The sequence below is a fragment of the Podarcis muralis genome, chromosome 4, assembly GCF_964188315.1.
Source record: "Podarcis muralis chromosome 4, rPodMur119.hap1.1, whole genome shotgun sequence".
NCBI classification, from domain to species: domain Eukaryota; kingdom Metazoa; phylum Chordata; class Lepidosauria; order Squamata; family Lacertidae; genus Podarcis; species Podarcis muralis.
Genome location: NC_135658.1, coordinates 43,195,238 through 43,222,719, shown reverse-complemented (window position 1 = coordinate 43,222,719; position 27,482 = coordinate 43,195,238). Strand labels below are relative to the sequence as shown.

Below are 27,482 nucleotides of genomic sequence, written 5' to 3'. Positions count from 1 at the left end.
CAAGGTTCAGGTTGGACCAAACTTTTACCAGCTTCTTGGAAAAGCAAATTGTGTGTGCCTACACTGTCTGTCCCTGTGGTGTGGGGAGACACTGATCTGGAAGAGGAGAAGAAGTGGTCAGGAGGTGCACACCCCATAACACTTACTCAGAAATCCTAATGCACCCATAGGCACAACGCCTGTAACAAAACAAAAAAGGCTGGCAACTCCTGCATCACACATACTTGAAATGAGCAGAATGTAATTTATTTTATTTTTTGTAATAACCATCATCCCAAGGAAATTGAAGAAAAAGACTGCACACAACAAGGAGCTTATGTTTTATTTTTTTCCAATCAGGAGGAACATTCCCTGCATTGGAATTTCCTTCAAGTTGAAGCAGCAGTTTGTAGCACTTAGGGCTCCTCCAGAATTCCTTTTGTGCTGTGCTTTCCAGATACAGTTATGTGCTTTAAAGCTCTGTGTCCAGTGGGTGTTTTTTGTTTTTCCCTGGCTCTTTCTCTGGGAAAACCCACATTTTACAGCCGAATTGGAGCAAATGGTAATCTGTGGAAAACCCAATTGCTGTTGGCTCTGATTCAGCGGTATAATGTGGGTTTTCACGGGGAAAGCACCAGGTCAAAAAACAAACAAGTAAAACCAATGTTCAGACACAGAAATTTAAAGGCTAGAGCTGGGCCTAGAAATGTGGCACAAGCAGAAGTCTAGACGAGCCCTAATAAGTCCTGTTTGCATGCATGCTGCTTCGTGTACCTGCTTTAGACCTCAGACTACTGAAGAATCTCACCACAGGTTTAACTTTAGCACATATTCTAGAAATGTCTTGCTGATTATGGATCTGTGGGCAAATTCGGTTTAGCCAATGACTTCCTAATCTAATTGTATTGAAGAGTAGTGAAGGCAGCACTCAATGGACTGCCAGCTGACACCAGATTGTGGAAAATGAGTAGCTTTATTCCAGGATTTGAAAATACTGAGCTTTTTGGAATATACAAAGTTTTCGCACCAAAAAGGGGCTGATTCAGAATGCAAAAGCCATTGGTGGAAAGGTCCCCCCACGACCTATCAATACTTGCAAAATATGCTTCAGACTCTATAATTCCTGTTAGATTTTTTTCCTCATCACAAGAATGGTTCATTGGAAATATCACCCCACCCTCCCAAAAAAAACCCCAGCCCAATAATATTATGTTTGGTTATAAGCTAGGTAATTAATAGTCTTGATACCTATTTGTGTGCCCCATTGATATTCAATGAATTTTTCAGTGAAGATCCTGTTTCTATGAACAGCACAGCAGCTAACAAGCCAAAAAAATGGCCCTAGCTGTGCTACAAGGTGCTATCCCCAGAACTGTGGCACCATCGAAAGCTTACTGTGCTGTGTTCATGCTTGTACTTAGACAACCGTACTAGTGTCTTTGTGCAAGGCATTTAACATGCTCCATAGACCAGTGCAATTATTGGCTAAGCTCTGGTCTGGATCCAAAGAATGGTATGGCTAGGGAAAGATCTTCTAAATCAGTCTACCCTTCAAGAGGAAAACAGTGAAAAATTAAACGGTGCACACAGTCCCTTGAACACACCTAAACTTGCTCTTGGAATCCCACTCTATGTTCTAGCAGGTTATAGGTGGAGGTTGGCAGGAAAGTAGGGTATGTACCTCAAGCAACAAGGTGCTGCATCTCTCTTCAGCTACTGTCATGTTAACACTGCAGCTGAGATTAATTTAAAGGCTCAAGGCTACCCATCTGTTTAGGATTTCAGTTAAAAGCGTCTGTACTTCATTGTTTCAGCAACATATTCTTATCAGGTACCCAGTTCAAAGTTGTCATCAGAAGCAGCAAAGCAAATAGTCATTTTTCAACGAAAGAGCACTGCCGTAGACACTATTTTACATTTGAACAATTGCTTAAGCGAAAGCCAAAGTACATTCAAGATCTTGTGGGGTTGTTATATGGGGGACTGAACCGTTTGATCATGACAAGATACTTCAGGTCACAACAACAAAATCTCATACAACCACATCAGACATTTAAAAACCTATGCATTTCAAAAGATTTGCCAGTGCGTCTCTGAGAGCAAGTTCTTTAAAACAGAACTTAAAATTTTCAAAACTTTAAATTTTAAAAAATACATTGTTCTAAAATAGCCCACCAGTGCTGATGCAAACTTTCTGTATTTCTACAAAAATAGATGCATAAAGAACTACAAAAACTGCATTCCTGAAGGAGGACTCTAGGTCAAAGCTAGGTCTCTCCTGACAGTCAAGGGTATGCGTTAGTATATAGACCATGGCACACATCTAAGCAAAACACTGTTAAAAGGAGCATAGAGAAGTTAGATTGGAGAAATGCTTTAGCAGGCTCAGATGACAAATGATATACAAAAGAAAGGTTTTCGATTTTTTTCTTCATGTCCTGGGACTTTAAAATGACCTTCTGGAGGTAAAGGCTCCATCCAAAAAACATATGGCTGGTTTGCTCATCATCTGCTTAGTATAATGTTTATTGCCACTGTGAAGAAACAGTAAAAAATAATAATACTGTAGTATCTCCTTCACAAGATGGGAACTCTTTTAACACTGGTTACTGGTAAAATCCATTTTTTGGTACTTCAGAACCATGATGTCTCCTTACTTTTGTCCTGATGTTGGATGCCTATTTTGAAAGGGAAGAGGAAATAAGTTTAAACTTGCATTGTTTGAGTGGCTTAATTTGATCAATCAGTCATTATCTTACATCCCACCTTTCTCTCACCATGAAACCTAAGGCAACATACACGTGGTTCCCAGGTGGTCACCCATCCAGGCATCGCCCATACCTGCTTAGCTTCAGTTGGGTGGTGGCCTCAGGTACCATCAGATCATACTCTGGGACAAAAGTTAATTACACCTGTGATAGACTGTACTGTAGTTGACTCCCCACCCCCCGTCCAATTTCAATAAGTAGTACTAGACTCAAAACATATTGATTTAAATCATCTGACATAAACATTGGTTTGGTTTCATTAAGAAATGACATTTATGTGCCTGAGATGCATCATGAACTTCAGTTTAAAGTAGTCTGAAAGAAGAAGAACTGCATGTACATTCATCCCACTTTTGCTTCTGGTACACACATTTGGCAGATTTTTGCATTATTTCTGAAACCTGCACTGCCTGCTTGACCAGAGGTGAGAGTAGGATAAAATCTGGCCAACCGACTGACCATTAGGCTAAGTGAAGTGGCCACCTCAGATCCTGAGGGACAAGGACTGAATAGAGATGCACTGGCCACACATCCTCCAAAGGACCTGCTTCTCTACATGGAATGAAGAGAGGCTTCAACATGTCTTTCACCTCAAGGAGCAAAATGCATTTGGACAGCCCTAATAAGAGAAGAACTTATGTGCCTTTCAAACCACTTTTGCCTCCCCGCCCCCATTATTTTTAGTTGTTGCAAACATAAAAACATATAGAAGAATAAAACAGTAAATGAATACAAAATGTAATATAAAAGGCTGCCCAATGCAATAAAAAATTGAAAGAGCCAATGAAAAACAAGCAACTTCCTAAATGCATAAAAAAATAGCTCCCCCAAAAACTTTACCAAAAAGATGAATCCACTAACAATCATTGAAAATTTTAAGCAAAGAGACAACTGAAAGAGACAATTATCTGTTCTATCTTAATAAATTAAACATAAATATTTCTGTGATATTATGATGAAAAAATGGGTACCTTTTTGTAATGTTTTGGAACATACAAGTTCCTTGATAATGTCCAACCTTATACTGATCTCAACCTGCTGAAACAATATTTCTTTATGACCTTTATCTTTGGTCTATTTTGCCTTTTAATAAAATAAGTTATTAAAAACATTTACGTAAAATTAAAGATTCTGCTGAAGTTCCTGCACTAAAGGGGGTGGGATGGGAACACTCTTGAAATTACTTACTGTTGAATCATTTCCTTATACTTTTGTGGAACTGGCCCAGATTAATTTATGTGTAGTTTTGTAATCTTTTAACATCAACAAGGCTATGTAAGGGTATTCATATCTGGTCTGCTGCATCCTCAGTTAATGAATATGTCCTTCGCAGGAGCTAGGAGTAATCTAGGCAGTGATTCTTGAGAGCAAATTCGTAGTCTTAAAAGACACAATTTACTTTTTCCCCTCATTAATGCTCAGTGAGATAGATAGATATTGATAGATAGATGATAGATAGATGATAGCTAGAGATATATGCACGGAATCTTGTCCCTGATAATGTTAGTTTTCATTTTCAATCATTATGGATGTAGGTAAATAGAGATTTTGCTGTATTGATGCAGACTCAAAAGAAAACTTTGCCACTTGTGAATATTGGGTGTGGGGAGATGAGTCTGGAGCAGCTGCTTCTGTCAGAAATGTTTGTGTGAATTCTCCCTGAGCCCCAGTGTTTATTCAATGGTTACAGATCTTTTGTGTAGACTGTGGAAATCCCTTCCCCCAGGCAGTGTTCCATAAGTGGACATAACATTTCAAAGCTCTCTATGAGTCATCACAATTGCATATAACATCTACATGCAAGCTCTGTTGGGATTAGGGCAATGAACACCATAAGGAGCATTTAAACATTGTATAGCTATGACCAGCCCCAGTCCAATGGGCAGGGGTCGTAGAACTTTTAGTTCAACGTCTAAAGAGCCACAAGTTCCTCTTCTTCCACCATCTTTCCATCCCTAAAGGATTAATAAAAAGTAAACCCACAGGAACTTGTCACTGTTTTACATATGTGGGAAAAGCCTACCCTGAGTTCAAATAAATGCAAGCTAATTGATTAATATATGGAATGCTATAATATGGTCATTATCATTTATGTTTGTGTTCAGATAAACCTGAAGTCAGCACTGCATGCATAATTAAATGTTACGCATGCATTTATGGACTGGATCTATCATTGACGATGCATCCTCAGTTTTGACCCCTGTACCCAAGCTCTGAAATGGAAAAGCTGGACCGGGCCATTAGCATTCTATTCTTATAACAATAGTTAAAATAGGAGCCATCCCTCACTCACCCCCCATCCCAAAATATTAATTCATTTCCTTCCTACGTTCACTTACCCATGAACAAATTGCAGCCCCTTTCAGGGTTTTTGAGCCTTTCCTTTTTTAAAAAAAAAAAAAAATCTTAAAACAAGATTCCTTATTCAGCCTTGGACAGACAATCCAATTGTCTAGACAGCAAGGAATACTGGAATTGCTATCAGATGCACCTTTATGTTGCCTTCTATGACAAGAGTCATAGACAGCTGAAATTTGCTCATAAATACACCTTGCCAAAAGGCAGACCCCATGAAGGGGCTAACAATTGCTCCTAGTCATAGCAGACGATCACTTTACAACCTGGAGCATGAAATTTAATTACTCTTGTGTCATCTGTACAGCTGCAAACATAATTAATGGCCATAGAATTGCCCAGATCTTTTAAGGATTTGGTTGTGCTGTTTTTTCTTAATGTCCCGAGGCAGCAAAAGCAGCGCTGTTTTACTCTCTCCCCGATAAAGGAGAATGTGAGAATGAAGCTTGCTAGGTTGTAGCAGTTAGTTCAAGAATGTGAGACAGGGCATTTGCACTGCACTGTTCTCTGAAACCCAAATCCAAAGAACCTTCTAAAAGAAACGGACTATCATCTAATACTATGTGAATGGTACAACTTTTATATATATATGATGTATACTTGTGAGAGCCATCTACTGTACTATTTCCCATATAAACTCTTATATTAAACCTGCAAACAGTAATGTCAGACTTGTATGGAAAAAACAAGGTGGGTTTCCTATCCTTGATGGCAAAAACTGCAGTCTGAGAATTGGAACAACAGTTTTATTTTTAAGTACAGGAAAATCAATTTAAGATGTAGCATTGCTTGCTAAAGTCTGTAGTCTGCTACGCTATATTAACAGGCAAAGGCAAACAAGAGTTGCACGTTATATGTGAGCCTCGATCTTTTGCCCAATCTGCCTTGGCTTGAGCATCACTTGAACTAGGTCCTAACCCAGTAAGTTTAGCCTCTGCCACTTCTCCACACCAGATCTGGGAGAAGTAGAGTAAGCAACTTTTCTCAGATCAATGGCTGGCAGGGCTCACTGTAGTTGAATGAGCTATGCAGTTGTATGGGCCAGTTCTATAGTTATTTCATGGGACATCTGCCCCTTTTTCCCAATTCACTTTTCAGGTCAGCAATGACTGCTTTGCCCTTTGATACAGTTGCGTTATACTAGTGTTTTCCACTAGATGTGTAAAAAGACAGGCACAAGTGCTCAAACACTCTGGGAGATGTACAAGGTTCTTTGGATGCCACCCTCTGGACCTCCCATGGAGGGGGCACATGGAGATGATGATCACATGATCTGAGGTGGCTTGTGTGAGAGAGGTGATCCTTGAGCTTATTGGGCTCCTGAGATGCATAAAGTTTGCAAGTGCTTGGCAGGGGGTTGGACTCGATGGCCCTTGTGGTCTATTCCAACTCTATGATTCTATGATTCTAAACCAGCTGCAAACTCACCTGTCACATATCATAACTTAGTGATAACTAAGTAAATGAAATATCTCAACTCAAAGGCAGTATGATGCTGAATACCAGCTGCTGGGAGACAAACAGCAGGGCGGGCCTTTACGCCTTCTATCAGTTAGGAGTGATTTACAGATTACTGCCTACGCCAAGTAAGGCCTTTGATTTAACCTGACTGCTTGGGATCTTCAGGTTTTTTGTGGTGATGACATCTGCCTTCAAGACAAAGATATCTGAATGAAAGTTGGTACACATTCAAGACACGGCTCCAGCGTGACTCTAAATCCATTTTCGGATGGCTGTGTATCATACTTTATAGAGGATGGCTCTGTTTGAAGGACTGTCAGAGGACAGTCCTCATGAAGGAGTCCTCTATTTAATGTGTGAGAAACCTCTGGCCCTCCAGAGGTTGCTGAACTACAACTGGGGTTGATGGGAGTTGTAGTTCAGCAACACCAGGAGGGCCAAAGGTTCCCCATTCCTGCTCTAGTTGAAGGGCTGTCTGTCTACTCATGTCACATTTAAAGGTAAAGAACCAATAGATTGGTAACTTATTTCTCATCAACAGTTAGCATCCAGACAGGAGACTGAGCAGGCAAAATGATCACCTGGCCACAGTCTTTCCCAGATGTATTATATTTCTGTTATTTGTATTTATACATAAAACCAGTATAGGTAAAGGTAAATGTGGTGGCGCTGTGGTCTAAACCACTGAGCCTCTTGGGCTTGCTGATCAGAAGGTCAGCAGTTCAAATCCACACAATGGGGTGAGCGCCGATTGCTCTGTTCCAACTTCTGCCAACCTAGCAGTTCAAAAGCATACCAGTGCATGTAGATAAATAGGTACTGCTACAGTGGGAAGGTAAACAGCATTTCCATGCGCTCTGGTTTCCGACATGGTGTTCCACTGTGCCAGAAGTGGTTTAGTCATGTTGGCCCCATGACCTGGAAAGCTGTCTGTGAACAAATGCTGGCTCCCTTGGCCTGAAGCAAGATGAGCCCCATTGTCACCTTTGACTGGACATAACTGTCTAGGGATCCTTTACCTTTTTACCCAAATCCAGTAAATGCAAATCTGTGTCCTCTTTTTTGGTGATGCATAGCTTCTTTTTTTAGCAATACACAAGTGGCCACTTTAATCTATTTTCAAGGGACCATGAAACATAATGCATGAGAGAGAGAATGAATATTGAATTACCACAAGGTAACGTGATATGTATACTTAATATGCAATTCTTTGTGGTTCAAATGCTAGCTAGACCTGCTGGGATGTCTGCAGCAGGGTAATGGATGAGACCAGATGTCATTCCAATGGTACAAAGTTTCTGGGTCCTGAGTATGGAGCTCACAGGGAAAAACTTTTGTCTTCCAATTCAGAGAGCATCTCAAAGCAATGAAATTAGATTGTATAGGTGCGGCAGAGCCGCATCTATAAAGATAATTTGAGGGAAAGTGTTTTGTGCTTGGAATAAATTTATTTGGAAGACTGCCCTGTAGAATGACAGCTTTCTTTTATGCTGGGTTGTTTTGGGGAAGTTTTATACATAACATTTGGGTTGGATTTTGAAAAACACTTTATGATCTCTTGGGTCCACATTGAGTGAATTCAGAACATCTCATTCTCAAACAGGATTGAGTAAGAAATCAGATTCATTGCAGGCTTACAGAAAGAAGAATCCTAAGTTTGCCTAATTTGAAAAAAGGAACAAGGAAGGGTATTTAGAACTGCAAAACAAGAAAGCAAGTATCTGGTTCCTACTGACTTTATATAAGAACAGGATGTTTGTGGTTAAATTTTTGCTACACACAATAGAGCTCTGAACCTTGGGATTGTTTGCCTTTATTAAGTGTGTTATATGTTTTGTCTGCTTTATGATTTCAGTGGGAGTAAAGAACTAATTCTTCAAGATCATCATTGCAAATCTTAGCATTCTTGCAACTTCAACCCTTTCTAACTACATCAGGGATTCATATCTAACAGATCAGGTGAAAGAATCAGGGTGGGGAGCTTGTGACCCCCTCAGTTGGTCTTGGACTATAACTCACCATGGTGGCTGATGGGAGATGGGGGCCCAGCAACATCTGCAGTGCCATAGTCCCCCCCCCTGAATTAGTGGAGGTCTTGAGGATTTGCTTGGTTACGACATATGTTTCCTAAAATACGAACCACGTAAAAGAGAAAGCTGCAGCTTACCTGTGTCAAACCCAAAAGTTGGCACAATGTCAACTGTTCCATGAAAGGCTCCTGCCCATGCTGAGGTAGCACTGGTGACAGCAGTAGGATCTGTCTTTGTTGCATCACACTGTGGTGGAGGAATCTTGCCTGCGCAAACTGAAGGCATCAGCAAAGATCTGTACCGTGGGTCAAGGTGCGAAGTCGGGTGGTGATGATGATGCATGTGTGCATGAGGATGGTGGCGGTGCATGTATACATCATGCATGTGTCCATATGAAGGGCTCACCTGAGATGCTAATGGATAGTGCCAAGATTCTGGCATACTCGGCGGAGGAGGTGGAGCAGTCTGATGCAGAGTATGTCCTGGCCAGCTGCTGGGATCTGCTGCTGAGAAGGTGCCTGGTGCAGTAACAGGAAAGTCATGATGAACTCCACTTAAGCATGGTGGAGGTGGAGTTTGATAAGAACTGGTCCAAAACGAAGCTGGGAAACCACTCCTCTGGCTTGCGATTGTTGCATTCTCTTTTAAAAGAAACATCAAAATGATGATAAATTCTTCCATGGATCTTGAATAAAAAACAGCTTTGCTAACATGAATAAAGAAACGAACGTAAGTTCCATAAACAACTATTTAAAAATGTTGATGAAAGCACAAGTAACTGGACCCTGCCAGAAACCCTTCTTCATGTGCCTCCTCAATCTAAAGCTTGGAGGACAACTATGAGAAAGAAAGCCTTTTTGGTGGTGGCCCCCTGACTATGGAATGCTCTCCCTAGGGAAGCTCACATGGTTAAAACTTTTATGTTCTTCCAGGCCTTTTTAAGATATATGTTTAATTCACAGTGGCAGTCTTGACATATGCATTTAAGGGCTATTTAAAGTTCTTTGCTATACAGCAGTTTGTTGTTTTGGTTTCATTGCGCTGCTTTTGTATTTGGGTTTCTGTGTTGTTCGTCTCTTAAGTTTATTGTGGATTTATTGTGTATGTTTTTTTTCTATTTTATTAAAATTCTTTTTAGACCCCAGGGATCACCAAAAAGGGCGTAAGTAACTGGCCACTTTAGTGTCTAATCAGCAATTTTTTTAATGTGTTTGGAAATATAACAACACAGCTGATTTTAGAACTAAGCAGATTGTAATTCAAGCACAGCTCAAGTCCAATGCCATTACATTATGAAATCACATACTTTAAATCCCATCTTTCTAAGGAGTGGTAAATGATTCTACTATGTAATGATAGTGCTGGCAGAGACACTACTCGTATTCTTGCCCAAACCTTGGTTTGAAGTAAAGTAGAAAGGAAGATGCTTTGGGGCAAATAAGGGAAGCTAGAGATGTTGCCATGGAAGAAGATGCCTATAGCTGATGGTGAGGAAATAAAGTCACAGAAATATCACAAAAATAAGAACATTTCAGTGGGGTGTTTATCAGACCCACCCATATATATCTATCTGTCTGTCTATCTATCTGGCAATTGTAAAGGTTTATTTGTTTTATTAAGCTAAAGAGCTTTCATATCTAATAAATTACAATTTTCAACGGATTTCCTCATTGACCTTTTATTTTTATTTTTTTAAAAATAAGACTTCAATTTTAACAAAAGTTAACCAACTGTACATAAAAAAAATATACATGTGCCCCACTGAGGCCCTTGCTGTATGTATCCCAGTAGAGAGCTGTGCAGGGACCAACTTAAGCATTCTACTCAGAACCTATCACACCTGAGTTCAATAGAACTCCAAGATGCCCTGAAGAAAAACCTTATCTAGCCCAGTATACTTTCTGATGAGGATGGCTCAGCAGAAGACGAAGGCTTTGGAAGGAGAACCACAGAAAGGGAAGCAACACAGTCAAATCCATTTCTCCCATCCTTCAGGAACTCTGGAGACCTTAAGTTTGCCTTCGCATATAACTGATGGTAAATGGTGTTCAGTGTCCAAGAGATAAAAGTGCACTCCTCTGTTCTGTGCTAAATGTGCATGGAGAATGTTAGGTCTGTAGAGCTTTAAAATAACATTCTTGAATATTTGTGAAATGTCATCATGCTTCCACACCCAATTCATAAACATTTCACCTCTTGCACAACCAAATTCTTGGAGACAACTTCTTAATCTCTTTTGGTTGTTGTTTTTAAACAAAAAACCTCAGAAAAAACAATTTTGACGCTTCCTATCTGGTGAGGTGGTCTCTTGGCATTTTTACATATATATTTTTTTAATTTCTCAGAAATCATCTCCTCTCTTGTGAGAGTCACCTGAGAATTGCATTAGGATGGCTAGTTAAGATGCTAAAGCAGAGGTGGCTGTAGGTAAATCTGCATCTACCAGTAGATCTCTATGTAACTGCAGTAAATCAGAAAGGATTTATCACTCCTAATTGTTAAGCAGTAGCAGCAACAAAATGGCACACTCATTGTACTGCCAATATGAAAAATATGGGATAGCTAGGAGCAGAGTTTTGTATGGAAGGATGGTGAGTTCTGTTCAGTTCCTTTACTCAGTAGCAGACAACATGGCCACGCTGCATGGCTTATCTGACGTCCCTTCTGGACAGCGGCTGCGGAAGATGGCGGAAAAACTGAGGTTTTTACACAGAGGCTGGATGACCATCTGTCAGGAATTCTTTATTGCATGGGTTTGGACTAGATGACCCTTGGCGTCCCCTTTCAGCTCAACAATTCTGTGCTGTGTACTGAGATGAGAAGGGGTGAGGCAGCAGAGGGACTGGCACAGTGCAAACACACCAGCAGGAACAGCAGATTAGCTCCTCTGGCACATTTGCACCCTGCTAACCTCACTCCTGCTCTCCAGCCCAGGATGCAGCAGTGTCTTGGCTGGGTGGGGCGAGGTCAGGTATGCAGTGTAGCCCCATCATGCCATCCGCTGTTGCCCATCCTCATATTATCTGTCACCAAGGTCAGAATTCTTCCATTCTAAGCATAAAGAACTTAAGGGTGTGTCATGGGGTTTTAGTAAACAAAAAACAAACAAACCCCTAAATGGATTCAATATGCCTGCAATCTGCCCACACTTGCGCTAAAGATAGCCAAAGGAGTGCAATTCCTTCTCAAAGCTATTCGGCAATGCAATAGTTCAGCTGTAAATGCGGGACACAATCATTTCAGGCATTAAGTGTTCATACGTTCTTTGATTTAGGTTTTGAGATTTCAATAAAGTACTTAACTGACTTGATAATATTGATACTGTTTATACCCATTTTGGTAGCATTCAGTTGCTTGGAGAAAACCAAATACATCCCAACTATCACGCCCATTTCATTTTCCAGTTTTCATTAATTCTGTAAAACTAAGCAATCCCATCTGTCTGGAACGGCCAGCTCTTTCCGAAGTCATGATGCTTATCCACCCACCAAACTATCTAGCATGATGATAAGATAGCAATTCCTGCATCGTCACACTATAATATTTTGCAGGAAAGTATAACATTTTAAAGGTGTGAATCTTAAAGAATTTTTCACATGGCAACCTCCCATTCTCTGAGACTAATTCTGTAACGTGAGAGTCACACTCAACGCAACACATAAAATCCACAAGCATAGGATCTCCCTGTAGGTTTCATTATTACCAATTGGGAGCCCCATATTTCTGCTCTGAAGATTTGAAAAGTGGAGCTGCACAAAATGGGGCAGTTAACATGTCTGGTACCTGCATGGTTTCCCCATTGCTTTAGTTACAGATGGGAGGGGCAATTCAGAAGGGTAAAATAACATCGGAGAAGCAGGTTTTGCACTCTCTCCAAGTACTATTTCTCTAGTTATCAAAGCCACTGCACGAGGCTGCTAGTTAAGAAAAAGAACAGAAGAAAATTCTAGTTACAGATTTCCTGCATCATATCTCTTTTCATAGTAAAAGGTAGGAGCTGGTTTCAAGCAGACAGTTCCACTAGTGGGAGCCAATGCAAGACATCAGAATAGCATTCAGGAGGAGAGTGCAAAGGGTCCCCCCCCATTGGCTCTAGAAGGGTTAGGACAGGCATGTCCAAAGTCTGTTAATTTGGCCCCCTGGCCAGTTTTATCTGGCCCCTGTCGCAGTTCATTTATTGGGGTCAAATACTAAAAAAAGCTCAACAAGTTCAATTCTTTAAAAAGCTCAATAACTTTGGTCGGCCCTCACACATGTTCACTTCATCAAATCTGGCCCTCTTTGAAAAAAGTTTGGACACCCCTGGGTTAGGAGAATCGCAATAACAGCATGCAGGAGGAGAGGGGAGATTGTTCCACTAGTGAGAGCCAGTGTGGTGTAGTGGTTAAGAGCAGTAGTCTTGCAATCTGGGGAACCGGGTTCGCGTCTCCGCTCCTCCACATGCAGCTGCTGGGTGACTTTGGGCCAGTCACACTTCTTTGAAGTCTCTCAGCCCCACTCACCTCACAGAGTGTTTGTTGTGAGGGAGGAAGGGAAAGGAGAATGTTAGCCGCTTTGAGACTCCTTAAAGGGAGTGAAAGGCGGGATATCAAATCCAAACTCCTCTTCTTCTTCTAGTGCAAGGAAAAACGCTTACACTAGTGGAACAATCATAATAGTGTGATGTTGAATTCCTCTCCTAATTTTCCCCAGGAATTTCCAAATTTTGCATGTGGCTAATCAGACTGCATGGGTAACACTGGTTTTGCAGGTCAGATTTTTGTGTATCTGTGTCCTGCCATCCAGGTGTTGTATGGCAACCTAATCTTTAAAAAGAATGTATACCGGAAGGCGTATATAAAACCCAACTTGTGTGCTCACAAAACCAAAGGAATAAAGTAAAGTAAATGTAACCAAGTTTTGCTTATAAACCTTACCTCTCCATAGCCCTGTCTTGCTTTTTGAAATGTTAGTCTCTGGACTGAAGCGACTAGCTTGGTTTAAAGCTCTTGAGAAGTGTTCATCCACTACTGACCCAATATCACCCTGAAAGTAAGTGAAAAGGACGCAGCGAGAGTTAAGGTACTCCATATCAGTAGGCTGGTCTTTCTCATCTTCCTCTTGTTTATTAGGAAGGGTCACTTCCAGAGATTCCTGCATCTTGCTGTATACAGCTAGCTTACTCTGGTATAAGGGAGGAAAAACAGAAAGAAAGAGAGTAAGATAACTTCAAGTACAGAGCACAGAAACAAACATGCATTTAACGTATGGCAATGGAGATACATTTTATATTATTATACATTTACTTGTAGCCAGCCCTATCTATTCTGTAAGTGCCTCACACAGAGAATAGCCATTCATACTGTGTCATATAGGGATGAAGATAAGTAGAAATGCAGATCAAATGAAATTAACTGACTTAACAAACACCACCAAGATTAATGCACAAATCAAAACATAACCCCTTCCATTATTCAGTGGCCAGTGAGGCGTCCTCCAGATATCCATAGAATCATAAACTGTCAGGTTAGAAGGCATCCTTGGGGTCATCTAGTCCAAACCCCTGCAATGCAGGAATCTCAATATGTTTTTGAGCACAACTCCCGTAATGCCTCAGCATTGGCTGTTCTGGCCAAACTAATAGGAGTTGTAGTCTAACTAAAACTTGATGGTTCAACATTGACGATGGTGGATTTTACAAACAGTTGTGCTGGTTCTTGTTTTAAATGACTCAAGTCAAAATGCTGTTATGGTGCAGGCCTATGCACACCTATCTGGCACCTTTGCATTGAACTCAGCAGGAATTCCTCGTGATAACCATGCTTTTAATGGTATTGCACTGATCCTCAATCAGCCATCTGATGAATTATTACTCTTGTTCAAGTGATGGATTTTCTCAACCCTAACCGTATGAGCGGAAAGCCTCTGCGTATCTCTCCACAATTTTCCAGCTTCATAATTCAGTTTTATTCGTAAAATATTCCAGCTTCATAATTCAGTTTTAGGCATTCTTCACTATCCTCCACTTGTCATAGCTTTCCTGGGCTTAGTTATCATTTGTGGAGGAGGAGGATGCTACACATAGATGTGGGTAGCAGAATCGAGCCATTTGTGAGCGGGGAGAGGGGGAGTCTAAGCATTGCCAAAGATACAAAACAAATCTGTGCTCTTCCCTCATTCAAGCAAATGCTGCATTTTTTTACATAACACCAACTTATAAAAACATTGCATATAAAAGATGATTAAATGTGATGAGATTGCTGTGAGATAAACAAACCCTTTTAAAGTTCATAAGGGGGGGGGGGAGAAACATAATTAAAACCAATGTTGGATGATGAAAGCCTCTGCGTATCTCTCCACAATTTTTCTGTCAAATCAAACGAAAATGTCAAAATAAATTAAGTGTGAAGATCAATTTTACATGGAACATATTTTTCAGATGTTCCATGTTACGAATGTTTTCCAAGAAGCCCAGATCCACACCCCTCTGGCAGTGAGCATCCCTTTGTGCCCAGCATGGGGGAGAGAAGGGAACGGGTGTGATTGTTGGCTGCATAGCCAGTGGCTGTTCATCTTAGGGTACAATTGCCAGCCATGCCACCTGCTATGGAGGCCTCAGCATTTGGCTGACTTGCTCATGCAGAGCTAGTTGGCTGGGGGACCAGGATACATGCACCAAAGTGGAGGCTCCTCTGCTTTGGTCTCCACCTGAGGAATAAACTCGAGGATTCTTGTCTTACCTCCTCTCCCACTCTGCTATCATATGTCAGTTATCCAGGGCTATTAGTTCCCCTTTCTCATATGAACTTGTTGTGCATATATTTTGGTTCATGGCAGTCTGTGCTTTTGTTTCTTAACTGCTACAACTGGCACTTAAGCATTAGACACAGACCATAGTTTGGGAAGTAAGGGGCTTCCAGGAACTGGCAGACAGATGAACCCCCCTCCTTGGTGGTGGCAGGCAGCTCACATGGTATGTATGTTCTAAGTCACTCCATCCCCCCCCCCTACCCCAGTAATTTCCACGTTATTTGCAGAAGGAGTTGTTATTAGCATCAGATTGTCCCTGCTTGTGTTACACCATCCTCAAGCACGCTGCAATCAAAAAGGTTGCAGGTTTTTAACTCAGCTCTCTGTGGGCTTATTATCCACACTTACCTTTCATCCACTGGTACAGCCTGTGCTTTAAAGCTCGGGGTCCGAGCACTCTTTTCCCCTCTGAAGCTTCCCCCTTGAAAATCTACTCTTTAATGCTCAATCGGAGCAAATGTTAGTCTGTGGAAATACCAAACTGACATTCGCTCCAATTGAGCAGGTTTTCACAGGGAAAGCTCTGGAGCAAAATAAGGGGGTGGGCAGTGGGACACAGAGCTTTAAGGTGCCGACCTGTGCCTGGAAAGAGTGGGGCAAAAGGTATGTATGGATAAGCCCTTAGTGTTTCCCATTCTTCCCCTTCACCCTCTGTGCAGCACAATGTTTGCTACCATTCTTAGGCTCTCAAAGAAGTAGTCTGTTAAATAGCATTTTAGCCTGACCCAGGCTTTTCCAACCTAGCGCTGCCCAGATGTTTTGGGCTGCAAACTGCCATAGGAAGAGTCCAGCGTTTTATAACTTTCACTTGTTTCATTTCCTTCAGCTCAGCAGCATCACAATGACCCATATTCAAAAGTTAGTATTTTCACTTTCTTAGAAATACCACATTGTTACTCACATCACAATAGAACAGGGTGAGCAACCACAGCGCTGGGGGCAAAATGTAACTCTTCCTCCAGGTCCCTTGGTACTCACTTCCCACCCCCCACCCCAGTTTACACACCCTCTTACATGGCAAACTGTGTCATATATTAGCAATAATCAGTAGCTTAAAAAAAATAACGGGAAGAAAATTGCATTGCAGTGTTCACTGTCATGCATTTTCATCTCCATTTTTCATCATGGGCCAGTTTAGGCGTCGTCACACTCCCTGCAAATGTAGCAGTTGACTCTGCCCTTTGCAGATTTCATTTTATTGTTATTGTATTCCGTTTGAGTTTTTGGCTTATTGAGATCATTTTCAAATGGCGAACCAGGAAAATTTACATGTGAAGGGTAGGCCAAGGGGGCAATGTGGAAACTTGTTCCTGGGATCCAGATGCTACTGCCTGGAAGTCTGCTAGCGTTTGTATATAGTAGGTGGAATTCAGGAAATTAAAACTCATATCCAGAGCTGCTGCCCTGTGCAGGAATGCTCTTCGTTTCATGGTCAAGGCTCTCTCACTGCATTTGCATTTCAATCTTTCCTGTTTCTCATCCCAAGAGTTATTGCTGAAAGTTATTTTGGTTAATTTTAGAAAATGAAGCTGAATCTTTGATATTCCTATTTTATCCTGAGATGCTAACACTTTACCAGCCTAGTGGCAAACTTGCTCTACATACATAGAATGTATATGAAGGGTAATACTTGATATACATTTTCAAGCAACAGAAACCAAATGAATTCCACCCCCCCCAAAAAAGTTTTCATAATAGGACAATTCCTAAGACATCTCTTTGAGCTTCAGCGTTGTTCATGTTATGAAGTTAGATTTTCATTGGCAGCCTTCAAGAGATGGGAGAATCCTAGCCATAAAATAAACTTTACTAACACTTTTAAAGCAAATTATTCCTTATGGTCCTCTTCCAAAGCACCTTGATGTGAGTACATACTAAGGCTTCTCCATTCATTTCAATGAATAAATCGACTAAAATGAATGGAGAAGCCTTTGCACACGTGAGAGTTCTGAGAGTGCATTTCAGAGGATGGCTGCTATTGCAACCCATGCCATTTGACCAGTACTAACAGATGACCCTTTGTCAGCAAAGTGGCAACAATACTGCAGAGTCAACATTGCTGTAAGCATAACCATGCATCATCTGTGGCACGAACCATAATAGCAGCAGGGCACGCCATGTTGCATAGCAGAAATAAGCAAAGCCATCTTGCAAAGATGCCACAGAGCAAAACCAGGAATTATTCCCCCATAGGTCTCTCTGCCATCACTAAACACACCCTCACTGGTACAATACCTTACAAAAACAGACCAAAGATCTATCTAGCCTGCCAGGCAATAGTCATCTCCTGTTCTGGTTCCTCACTGACTCCAAACCTCGAGGTATATAGGCATCATGACTGGTAGCAAGTGACAGCCCAATTCTCCATGAATTTGTCTAATTCCCTTTCAAAACCATCAAAGTTGGTGACCATCACAATGCTCGTGGTAACAAATTCCGTAATTTAACTGTGTGGATTTGACTACTCAGCTTCATTGGAAGACCCCATGTTTTGATATTGTGGGAGGGCCCATTTTCTCTACACCATATATACCTCTTAACATGGTCTCTATTGCTCATCTTTTTTCTAAACTATAAAGGACCAAGCTATGTTATTTCCTCTTGCAGAAGAGTAGCTCATAGAATTGCACAGTTGGAAAGGATCCCGGGGGTCATCTAGTCCAACCGCCTTCAATGCAGCTATTTCCTGGCACCTGCTACATTATTCTTTTAAACTGGAGACTGAAACTGGCACCTTCTACATGCAAAACATGCCCTCTTGCACTGAGATACAGTCTATCCCCATATTATAAAGATATCCTGGAGCTTTTGAAAACAGATCCCCATAAGCTTTAAGGCCTTTCCAGCGATGAAAAATAGGACAAGATCAATTCGCAGCCCCAATAAAATGAACTGAATAATAAAAGGACAAAAACAAGTGTGTGTGTGTGTGTGTGTGTGTGTGTGTGTGTGTGTGTGTAAAGAGAAAGACATTTACAAATAGTGATGTACAAATTGCATGTCAAATGCAATCACCCTGAAAATTCCTAAGTCAAAGCATTCACATAACTTACAGAACTGAGAATTTTAAACTACAACCTTTTTATAAACTGTGTGACATATTTCAGTGCTTTCCCCCTTTATTTTTTAATGGCATCGTATTTGGAAACAAAAAATACAGGTTTTAGCCTATTGTGGTTCTCAGCTCTTGGAAGGCTCTTAAACCTAGCAGAAGTTTCCAAGAACTGAGGGGGGAGCAGTATTTGATGATTTGCTTTCCCTTTTGCAGCCCACTGTGCCCACCAGAAATCTGCTCCAGAATGTTGGAAGGTCCTCTGGAGCACTGCAGGAGGTGACTGGGGGCGGGACACTTATAAAAGAAAGGTGTGATTTGCAAAAACTCTCTTCCTCCCACCTCTCATTTACGGAAGCCTCCACTAAGGGAAATAGCCTTCCAAGAGCAGACATACATAACTGGATATAACCAACTGATGTTTTTGTTTAAGTTTCAGATTAGTCTCTTGGATCAATGCTTATAAAACTTCTTAGTGATGAGGTGAAGTGTCAGAAATTGTTGTAGGCATAACTGGATATCGGCAGCAAAGTTTAAAGCACACTTCCTGTGAGTGTTGATATGAATAAATTCGCATTGGTATGAAAAGGATGGTCAGGCCACAGGCCAAATGTGTCTGGTTCAGTGCTGATGTCCATCTGCTGGCAATTGCAAATGTTTGGCTCTCCTCTATCGTCTTTTCTCCTTCCTTTCTCCACCTTCAGCAGCATGCCCCAATCCCCCATCCCCTTCCCACCAATTAAATGCAGCCTGTGTTTTTAAAATATCACCTGGTTAGCAGGCATGACAGGTAAGTAAATACGGGGATATGGAACAAGAGATTCTAACTACAGTACAGCATATGAAATAATCTAGTGCAGTTTAGTCACTGCCTATTTTCCAAAGACAGCAATGGCCAACCAGTAGCAGGTAAGCAGTTGGGTGGGCCATTGCTGCCTATGGGAAATGAATGCCAGTTTCTTTCCAATCTATCATAAGAACCATCCTAATAAGCATGCAAAAGGAATTACCATCAACCCCACCCAGTATAGCTAATAGTCAAGGGTGATGGGTGTTATAGTCAAACAGCATTAGGAGGGCCACAGGTTGTCCATCTAGGGCATGCTGCAGTCTAAAGGTGTACTCGTCTTCACCATACCAGTGGTTCAGTGGAAAAATATCTAAACATGTGCTGAAGCATCCCAATTGAAATCAGCAGGATCTGAAAGTTCACTTTGGCGTGATCAAGGCTAAAGTAGTGAGTAATCTATTGTACAATTTTAGTTCAGAAAACATCAGCTTGTTGCAATATTCATGATTAAATTATAATTAACAGAAAATGAATTTGGAATTCTTTTCCCATTGTATTTTGTCAACACCAAAAGCAGAACAGGCTAGACAGAGCCAAGGGAAAAGGGAAAAAATGAAACTGTCTAAATCTGTTGTTTATGTTAGGATTTATGTAAGCCATGGTTGGGATTATTAACATTTTATTTTATTTTTTATTTATAATTTTCATTTATATAAATTATAACAATTATTTAACCATAGTTTTAATATTTTCAAGTTTTGACTCCCTTTTCCCTCTTTCTGCGGTTCCTTGCATTTATTTTCATCCTTTCCTGCATACTTCAAATTGCTTTTAATCATCTGTTCTCATATATATATATATCTCATAGGTAAAGGTAAAGGGACCCCTGCCCATTAGATCCAGTCGTGGCCAACTCTGGGGTTGTGGCACTCATCTCACTTTATTGGCCGAGGGAGCCGGCGTACAGCTTCCAGGTCATGTGGCCAGCATGACTAAGCCGCTTCTGGCAAACCAGAGCAGCGCATGGAGACGCTGTTTACCTTCCCGCCAGAGCGGTACCTATATATCTACTTGCACTTTGACATGCTTTCGAACTGCTAGGTTGGCAGGAGCAGGGACCGAGCAACGGGAGCTCACCCCATTGCGAGGATTCAAACCACCGACCTTCTGATCGGCAAGTCCTAGGCTCTGTGGTTTAACCCACAGAGCCACCTGCGTCCCATATATATCTCATATATATATTTAAAACTGCAGGTTTTCACAATACTGCCAATGTCTTGATCTGTTTACAGCTTGCTTGTAAATACTCAATAAACCACTTCCATTCCTTTCTAAAACGTTTGTTGTCTTGATTTCTCATTCTTCCAGTATGTTTTGCTATTTCTGCATACTCCGCTAGTTTCTGTATCCAATCTTCTTTTGTTGGGACTTCTATATCCTTCCACTTTGGGGCAAATAACATTTTTGCCGCTATAGTCGCATACATAAATAAATTTCTATATTGTTTGGGTAGTTCTAATCCTATAATTCCCAAGAGAAAAGCTTCTGGCTTTTTTTACTAATGTTATCTTAAACATCTTTTTCAATTCATTATATATCATCATTTCCCAGTAAGCTTTAACAAGACCACCACATGTGATAAAGGTGCCTTCTTTCTATTTACATTTCCAACACTTATTTGACTTTGATTTATACATTTTTGCCAATCTACTAGGTTTTAGGTACCATTTATATAGCATTTTCATATGATTTTGACTTAAACCATAACATGCTGTAAATTTTATATCTGTATTCTATAATCGTTCCCATGCTTCCATTTCTATATTATGCCTAATATCTATTGCCCAGTCTATCACTGAAGATTTCACTTGTTCATCCTTTGTCTCCCAGCCCAAGAGCATCTTGTACATTTTAGACATCACTTTAACATTACAATTTAACATCTCTCTCTCTAATTGTGATAGTTTTCCCCAAACCCCCGCTTCATATCCTTTCTAAATATTTCATTCAAATGATATTGTTACTATTTTGTTACCATTCCTGGTAAATCCTTAAACTCTTTTAATTTAAATTATCCACCCTCTTCTCTTAGCAAATTTCTATAAGTCGCCCAACTTTCCGGCATATTTTTCTTTTTCACTGCTATGGCTTCAAAAGGTGAAAGCCAAAGTGGTGTTTTAGTTTCCAATAAAAATTTGTATTTGTCCCATATTCTATACAATTTTTTCCTAATTATATTGTTTGTAAAACCTTTATGTACTTTCACCTTTTCATACCACAAATAAGCGTGCCAACCAAAAATATTATCGTGACCTTCTAAATCTGGGGTTGTTATTGTTTTAGGGTTTGTTTGTTTTTTGCCTGCTACGGGCTTATAAAGTATTACATAGGCAAACAAATATTCCAAATCCCCTAAAATATCACTGGCAGTGTCTTCTGAATTTTATTGGCTCCAAATGTTGCCATTCTATAACCATCAAGTGTGCAAAGGTAAAGGAAGTGTGATTGTTTCTACAATTTTTAGTCTTAGACCAAAGATTCCCCAGACACATTTCCCTGCATGTCCACTTCCATTAAAATCTATGCACATGCACCTGTGAAACAGATGACCAGCACAGTTGGTGAAGCTCTGAGAGTGCCTGTCACCTGTTTGAAGGATAGGCTAGATTTGGTCCTCTTCTCCCTAGAAGGAACCAGTGCTTTCAACCTCGCCGTGCTGATGCCATCAGGGATGTATATTGGACTGGGTCAGAACATACCAGCATACAGCCATAGGTGCCATACACAGAAGATTTTTACGGTGTGCAGCAAAAGCTGCAAGGAATGTGACCCAGCAAAGAAAACAGTATGTGGAAGCTGCTCCAGGCACATTGCCTCTGCTAGATAGCAGTGAGAGTCGGGGTTCTTATCAATGTTACGCAATATCATAGTTTTTACCCTCAGGTTTTATTAAATCAGAAATCCATAAATACATGAAAAGAGCAGACTCATCACCTCTTTACAAACTTGCCAGCTTGGAAATATAAAAAAGCAGGGGGGGGGGAGAGAGAGAGAGAACATGCCAAACAGAAGTAAAGTGTTTCCTAAACTAAACTGTGTTCAGGCAATGAAGCATACCTGTGTTCAGGTTGTCAACAATTAAAGTTAATCACCGTTTTCTTATTGCTGTTAAGATTCATATAGGGGGGAAATGAAACAAAAACCCAACGGGAAAAGATTGAGGCAGGAAAACATAGGGACAGTGGCATATAGAAGAAGTTAGATCTAACAATTCTCCAACAAAGAAATTTACTTGCTTAAATATATGCTACGCTCTAGGACTCAGTAGTCTCCTAAAAAGAAAGCAACTTCTTAATTTTAAAAATACATAGATGAAAAAAGATGCTCAAAACCTGGAACTGTAAAATGAAAAAGTAGAGATGAAAAAAAACCTATATTTCCACTGTCCTTCTGGACTTCCAAATATGATAGCAAACTGGAACATCTGTTCGTATTTGATCTCTTAGCAAATAATACTTGAAATTGTGGAATGCTTAAACAGTAAAACTACAAATCAGTAAAATGGTTTCAGTTGCAACTGTAATAACCCAGATTGCAAAATAAACTTCAGTATATTTCAATGATGATGGTGATGGGAAGACATCCCAAATTCTACACGCTCTTACTGTCCATGTATAATGGACCTGAAAAAGTTAGCCAAGCATTGCTCAAACTGCTTTGGCAATGAATAAAGAGGAAATAATAAACTTGAAAAAGGGATTTTGTATTTTAGCCCATATTTGTGTCTCCCAGGCAAGCTGGTATTAAGGGTCACTTCCCATGTACGGAGAAAACAATTTTTGTGGATAATAATGATAAAACCTTATGGAATGCAGCAACAACCAAAAAATGTATTCTCAGATGACTGCATTGGGGCCAAGTCAATATTAGTCCCACTTCACCCACGCACAAGCATAGTCTAAAAATGCTGTCAGCCTGATAAGAATTTCCTGATTTACTTTGTTACATCAGATTCTTAAGTTAAAGGGTAAAAACAGCCCTTGCCGCTTTACTAGAAGAACAAGATGTTTGACTGTCTTTAAACAACAACAACCCTCTTCTCCTTTAGATCTGCAAAAGAACTTAGTACTTTAAAACAGCACTGTAACAAAAAACAGAGTATTGGGGCTTGTTTTATCAAGTGAGGTGTCCTGCACACCAATTAGACATCCTGTGCAACTTTGTGAATGTTTACTCGGAAGCAAGTTATACTGTGTTCAGTAGGACATAGTACATGTGTTCAGGGTTGCAGCCATAGTAATAATATGCAGAACATACAACTAGGCCATTGTTATAGTTAATTACAATGAATTATGCTTGGTATAGAAATAACACTGTTTACACCCACAAAGCAATGCTCTCAATTAAAAACCCAAATGAAGCAATTAAAACAGTAAAGGCAGTAAAGGTTGCAATCCTATACAGGCTTAACTCCCATTGAAGTTAATAGGGCTTACTTTTGAGTTGACCTGTGTAGGATTACTGAAAGACTTGTGGCACCTCAATGTAACAGATTTGTTGCAGAATAAGTTTTTGTGTAGTAGAGCCCACTTTATCAGATACATCTGATGAAGAGGACTTTCTTCAGTTCACAAAAGTGTAAACCCAAATTAATCTGGTAGTCGTAAAGTACCACAAAACTCTTCTGTTGTACGTTTTGCTCCAACATACAGACCCATTTAACTCTGCAGTTACAAAAATGACTTTCTGGCTATGGTCTTGAACGGGGCAACACCTACAACTGACCAGGATAGCAAGTTTAAGGAGCGCACATTTACTTGGAAGTAAACCCTTACATACCACAATCCCAAATTACATTGTATGGACAGGAAGATCTCCCTCCAAAGCAGCTGTGTTCCGAGTATGTCTGTTAGAATCAACGAGACTAACTCGCAAACAAACAGATCTCGCAATCCATCCCATTGTAATTAGAAATAAGTTCCACTGAAAGCAATGGAGCTTGCTTTCGAAAGCATACCTTCAGAAGTCAGAGCACAAATGCAATCTTCCTTAAGGGCACCATCCCAGCATTAATTCAGAATTCGGGGGGCGGGGACCAGATGAGCAAAACCAAGGTGCGATAATCTAGCGCCCCAAACGTGTCTGCGCCCAGCGACCTCGTCAGGCGCCATCCCTAAGTAACGCGGACGAGCTCTCCTCCGCTTTCCCGTGGGCAACTTTGGCCAGGACTCAGCCCTGCGCGATCTTTTCTAGGAGCGGGGCCGAGCGCCGGGGCTGCCCTGGCCCTCAGGTGCCGGAGGACGGGCGCAGACGGCCAAGAAGAAGCGCTTCCCGCTTACCTCGCGAGGCTCTCGCAACCCGAGTGGCTGTCGAGAAAGCGAGTCCCGCAAGGGTCCGGCCACAGAGTCGGGGCAACCCGAGTCACTCGGCTGGATCCAGAAAAGTACATACACTCCAGACCCTGGGGTCCAAAGCCGTCTCAAGTATATTCACACGCCCGCCCAACTTTCCCCGCTCTCGCGCGCGCTTTTAAGACGCACAGACACGCGTCGTCGAGGTCCAGACGTTCACCTCTCTCATTGCCGCCTTTCCACTTCCGCACAGTCACGAGCAAGTGAGGTAACTCGCCAGAGGGGGCAATCCTGCGGGCACCACTAAAGGACACCGTCCCGTCGAAGAAGTCTGTTTCTGCTATTTGAGCTTCTAGAAAGCGCCAAGAAACTTCCGCATCAGAGCCTAAGGTGACTTGGAGAGCCTCTGCTGCTGCTTTCAGGGAGCTGGAGGTCGTGAAAACCCGCTCCGTCTAGGTCCCAGTCGCAGCGTGACACTCTCACGCCCCACACCCCTGACCTCCAGGTGTGCTCTCTGTTCACAGGCCGGCGCGCCTGACATTCCCCCCTCGGCTGGGGCTCGGTCCCCCTCTCCGCCACCCCGCCCAGGTACACACACGCACACGTGGTGGCAAACAGCCCCGATGCCTTGTCTGTCACAAGTAGTGACAGGCAGTGTGTGCCGCACCCAAGGGAATGTATGTGCCGGCGACGTGGGAGAGACAAAGCGGGCGTCTGTGCGAGAAAGAGCGGGTGACCGTGAAGAAGGACATAAACATTCCTAAGATACGAGGAGTGACGCACATCGACGTTTGTGTCAACACTCGCTTAGAGGCACAAATACTCAAGGCACAGGTCGTCGCACGCGCTTAGGACATCGCGCACGCTGGAGCCTCGTTCACACGTGCATCACCCCCTGCCCGCTGCATCCGTCACTCGCACATACCGGGATTAGGGCCATGAGCTGGCGACCTGGGTCAGGTTCATCACAAACACGTCGGGAGAGTCGCTCGGAGAAGCGGCTCGCTTCATCCCAGCTGAGCCGCCCCGTCTGGTCTTCTCCCACCCCGCTCCTAGAATGGAGCCTGTCCCGCCTCCTGCGCCCCCGGCGAGGGTCTCACCTGCTGGCTGTGCGCGAAGGGCGGCGCAGGAAAGGCGGCGGGGGCGGCGGGACCCGCAGCTACGGCGCCGGGCAGCTTGAGCTGGGGCGGGCAGCACGTCGCCTGCGGCTGGTGCCTGACCACGTCGGAGCAGCTCATGGCAGCCGCCGCGGGACCGGCTAATGCCAGCGTCCGGAGAAGCGGGAGCCGAGCCTTCCAGCCGCCGGTGCCGGTCGCCGCGCTGCCTTCTCCCATCCGGGCTCGGGCGCGGAGCCTGGGGCTGCGGAGGCCAGTGGCGGAGGCGCCGTCATCTTCGGGAGTCTCGGGGAGCCGCCGCCGCGCTTAAATAGAAGCCGGGTTGCCTTGGGCGGAGGAGGCAGCGCAGCCCGGGGAGGCAGAGCAGGGGCAGCACGCCTCCGCCGCCCTGATTATCATAGACACAATGAGGGGCTGTCGCGCTCTGCCAATAGCTGCCCGGGCGCGGGGGAGCCGCGGCCCAACTTGGCAAACTCCGCCCCGCAGCCCTCGGATTGGCTCAAAGTTGGTGTCCGGACAGAGCGGGCTGGGAAGGGGATTGGCCGAGAAAGAAGGCGCGGAGAGAAAAAAGAAGGCGCGGACTCCGCCCCTTTTGCCGCGTGAGTTTCCCACGTCGCCCGCGAAGGCAGCGGCGCCTGGAGAGAACGCGGGAGGCGTTTGGGAAAGCGAGGCAACCGATGCGCGGGAGGAGAAGGGGAGGCGAGCTTGGCAACTGGGATCGTGCTGTCAGAGCGGCTTGGTCAGGGGCCTGGTCGGTAAGGGTGCAACTGCAGGTGAGGTGAAAGAAAGTGTTGGGGAAAAGGGGTAGGCAGGTCGCCAAAGACCCTTCACCTGAGTCCCTGTAATTAAGGCTTTTAATTAGACAATATGAGCCCTGCCAATGCTTTTTTTCTTAAAATATATTTAGGGGTATTCTCATTTTGACTCAAGAAAATCACCATTTTTTAGTTCAAATCGGGGAAAATAAATACAGTAAATGGACAAAAGTACAAAGATTCACAAAATGTTTAGGGGTGTGCATACCCCTGTGTGATGTATGGAAGTGAGAGCTGGACCATAAAGAAGGCTGATCGCCGAAGAATTGATGCTTTTGAATTATGGTGCTGGAGGAGACTCTTGAGAGTCCCATGGACTGCAAGAAGATCAAACGCATCCATTCTTAAGGAAATCAGACCTGAGTGCTCACTGGAAGGACAGATCGTGAAGTTGAGGCTCCAATACTTTGGCCACCTCATGAGAAGAGAAGACTCCCTGGAAAAGACCCTGATGTTGGGAAAGATGGAGGGCACAAGGAGAAGGGGACGACAGAGGATGAGATGGTTGGATAGTGTTATCGAAGCTACAAACATGAGCCTGACCAAACTGCGGGAGGCGGTGGAAGACAGGAGTGCCTGGCGTGCTTTGGTCCGTGGGGTCATGAAGAGTCGGACACGACTAAACGACTAAACAACAACAACAACATACCCCTGTGTCCCCCCCAAGGGAAAAAAAACACTGGGTCCTGGTATCTCATGAAGCAGGACAGGCTGAAGACATTTTGGCACCTGAGGTGAAGATCTGCCTCAGGAACAAGGGTGGAAAGAGACCAGCAGCCCCTCCTATTGGCTAAGCGCCTCCTATTGGCCAGCAGGGCAGCAGCAGCAACAGGTGATGCATTCCTTTGAGCACAGATCTGTTGCCACAGTGGATCTTGCCACCTGAGGGGATTGCCTCATGGGTGTACTGGCCCTGTCATGAAGAATTCCAGAAAAGCTCTTCTTCTTCCTCACTTCTGCATAATAAGGAGATGTTT

The 27,482-nt window shown here is 42.6% G+C and overlaps 1 protein-coding gene across 1 annotated transcript; it reads right to left on the bottom strand.

Moving 5' to 3' along the window:
• Positions 1-307: 307 nt before the first annotated feature.
• Positions 308-26,308, bottom strand: VGLL3 (vestigial like family member 3). Its single transcript, XM_028726900.2, has 4 exons — positions 25,676-26,308; positions 13,510-13,756; positions 8,731-9,234; positions 308-2,657 (listed from the first exon to the last, which is right to left on the bottom strand). The coding sequence occupies exons 1-4, from the start codon at positions 25,907-25,909 to the stop codon at positions 2,614-2,616; spliced, it is 1,029 nt and encodes a 342-aa protein (XP_028582733.2). The 5' UTR covers positions 25,910-26,308; the 3' UTR covers positions 308-2,613.
• Between the last annotated feature and the right edge of the window lie 1,174 nt (positions 26,309-27,482).

What these genes read in the sequence shown, in the direction of transcription:
- VGLL3 (XM_028726900.2), bottom strand. Translation starts at nt 25,909, where the DNA reads ATGGGAGAAGGCAGCGCGGCGACCGGCACCGGCGGCTGGAAGGCTCGG. An exon ending in CAAGACAGGGCTATGGAGAG is followed by an intron (nt 9,235 to 13,509) that starts GTAAGGTTTATA and finishes TTCTTTTAAAAG; the next exon opens with AGAATGCAACAATCGCAAGC. An exon ending in AACTTTTGGGTTTGACACAG is followed by an intron (nt 2,658 to 8,730) that starts GTAAGCTGCAGC and finishes CTTTCAAAATAG; the next exon opens with GCATCCAACATCAGGACAAA.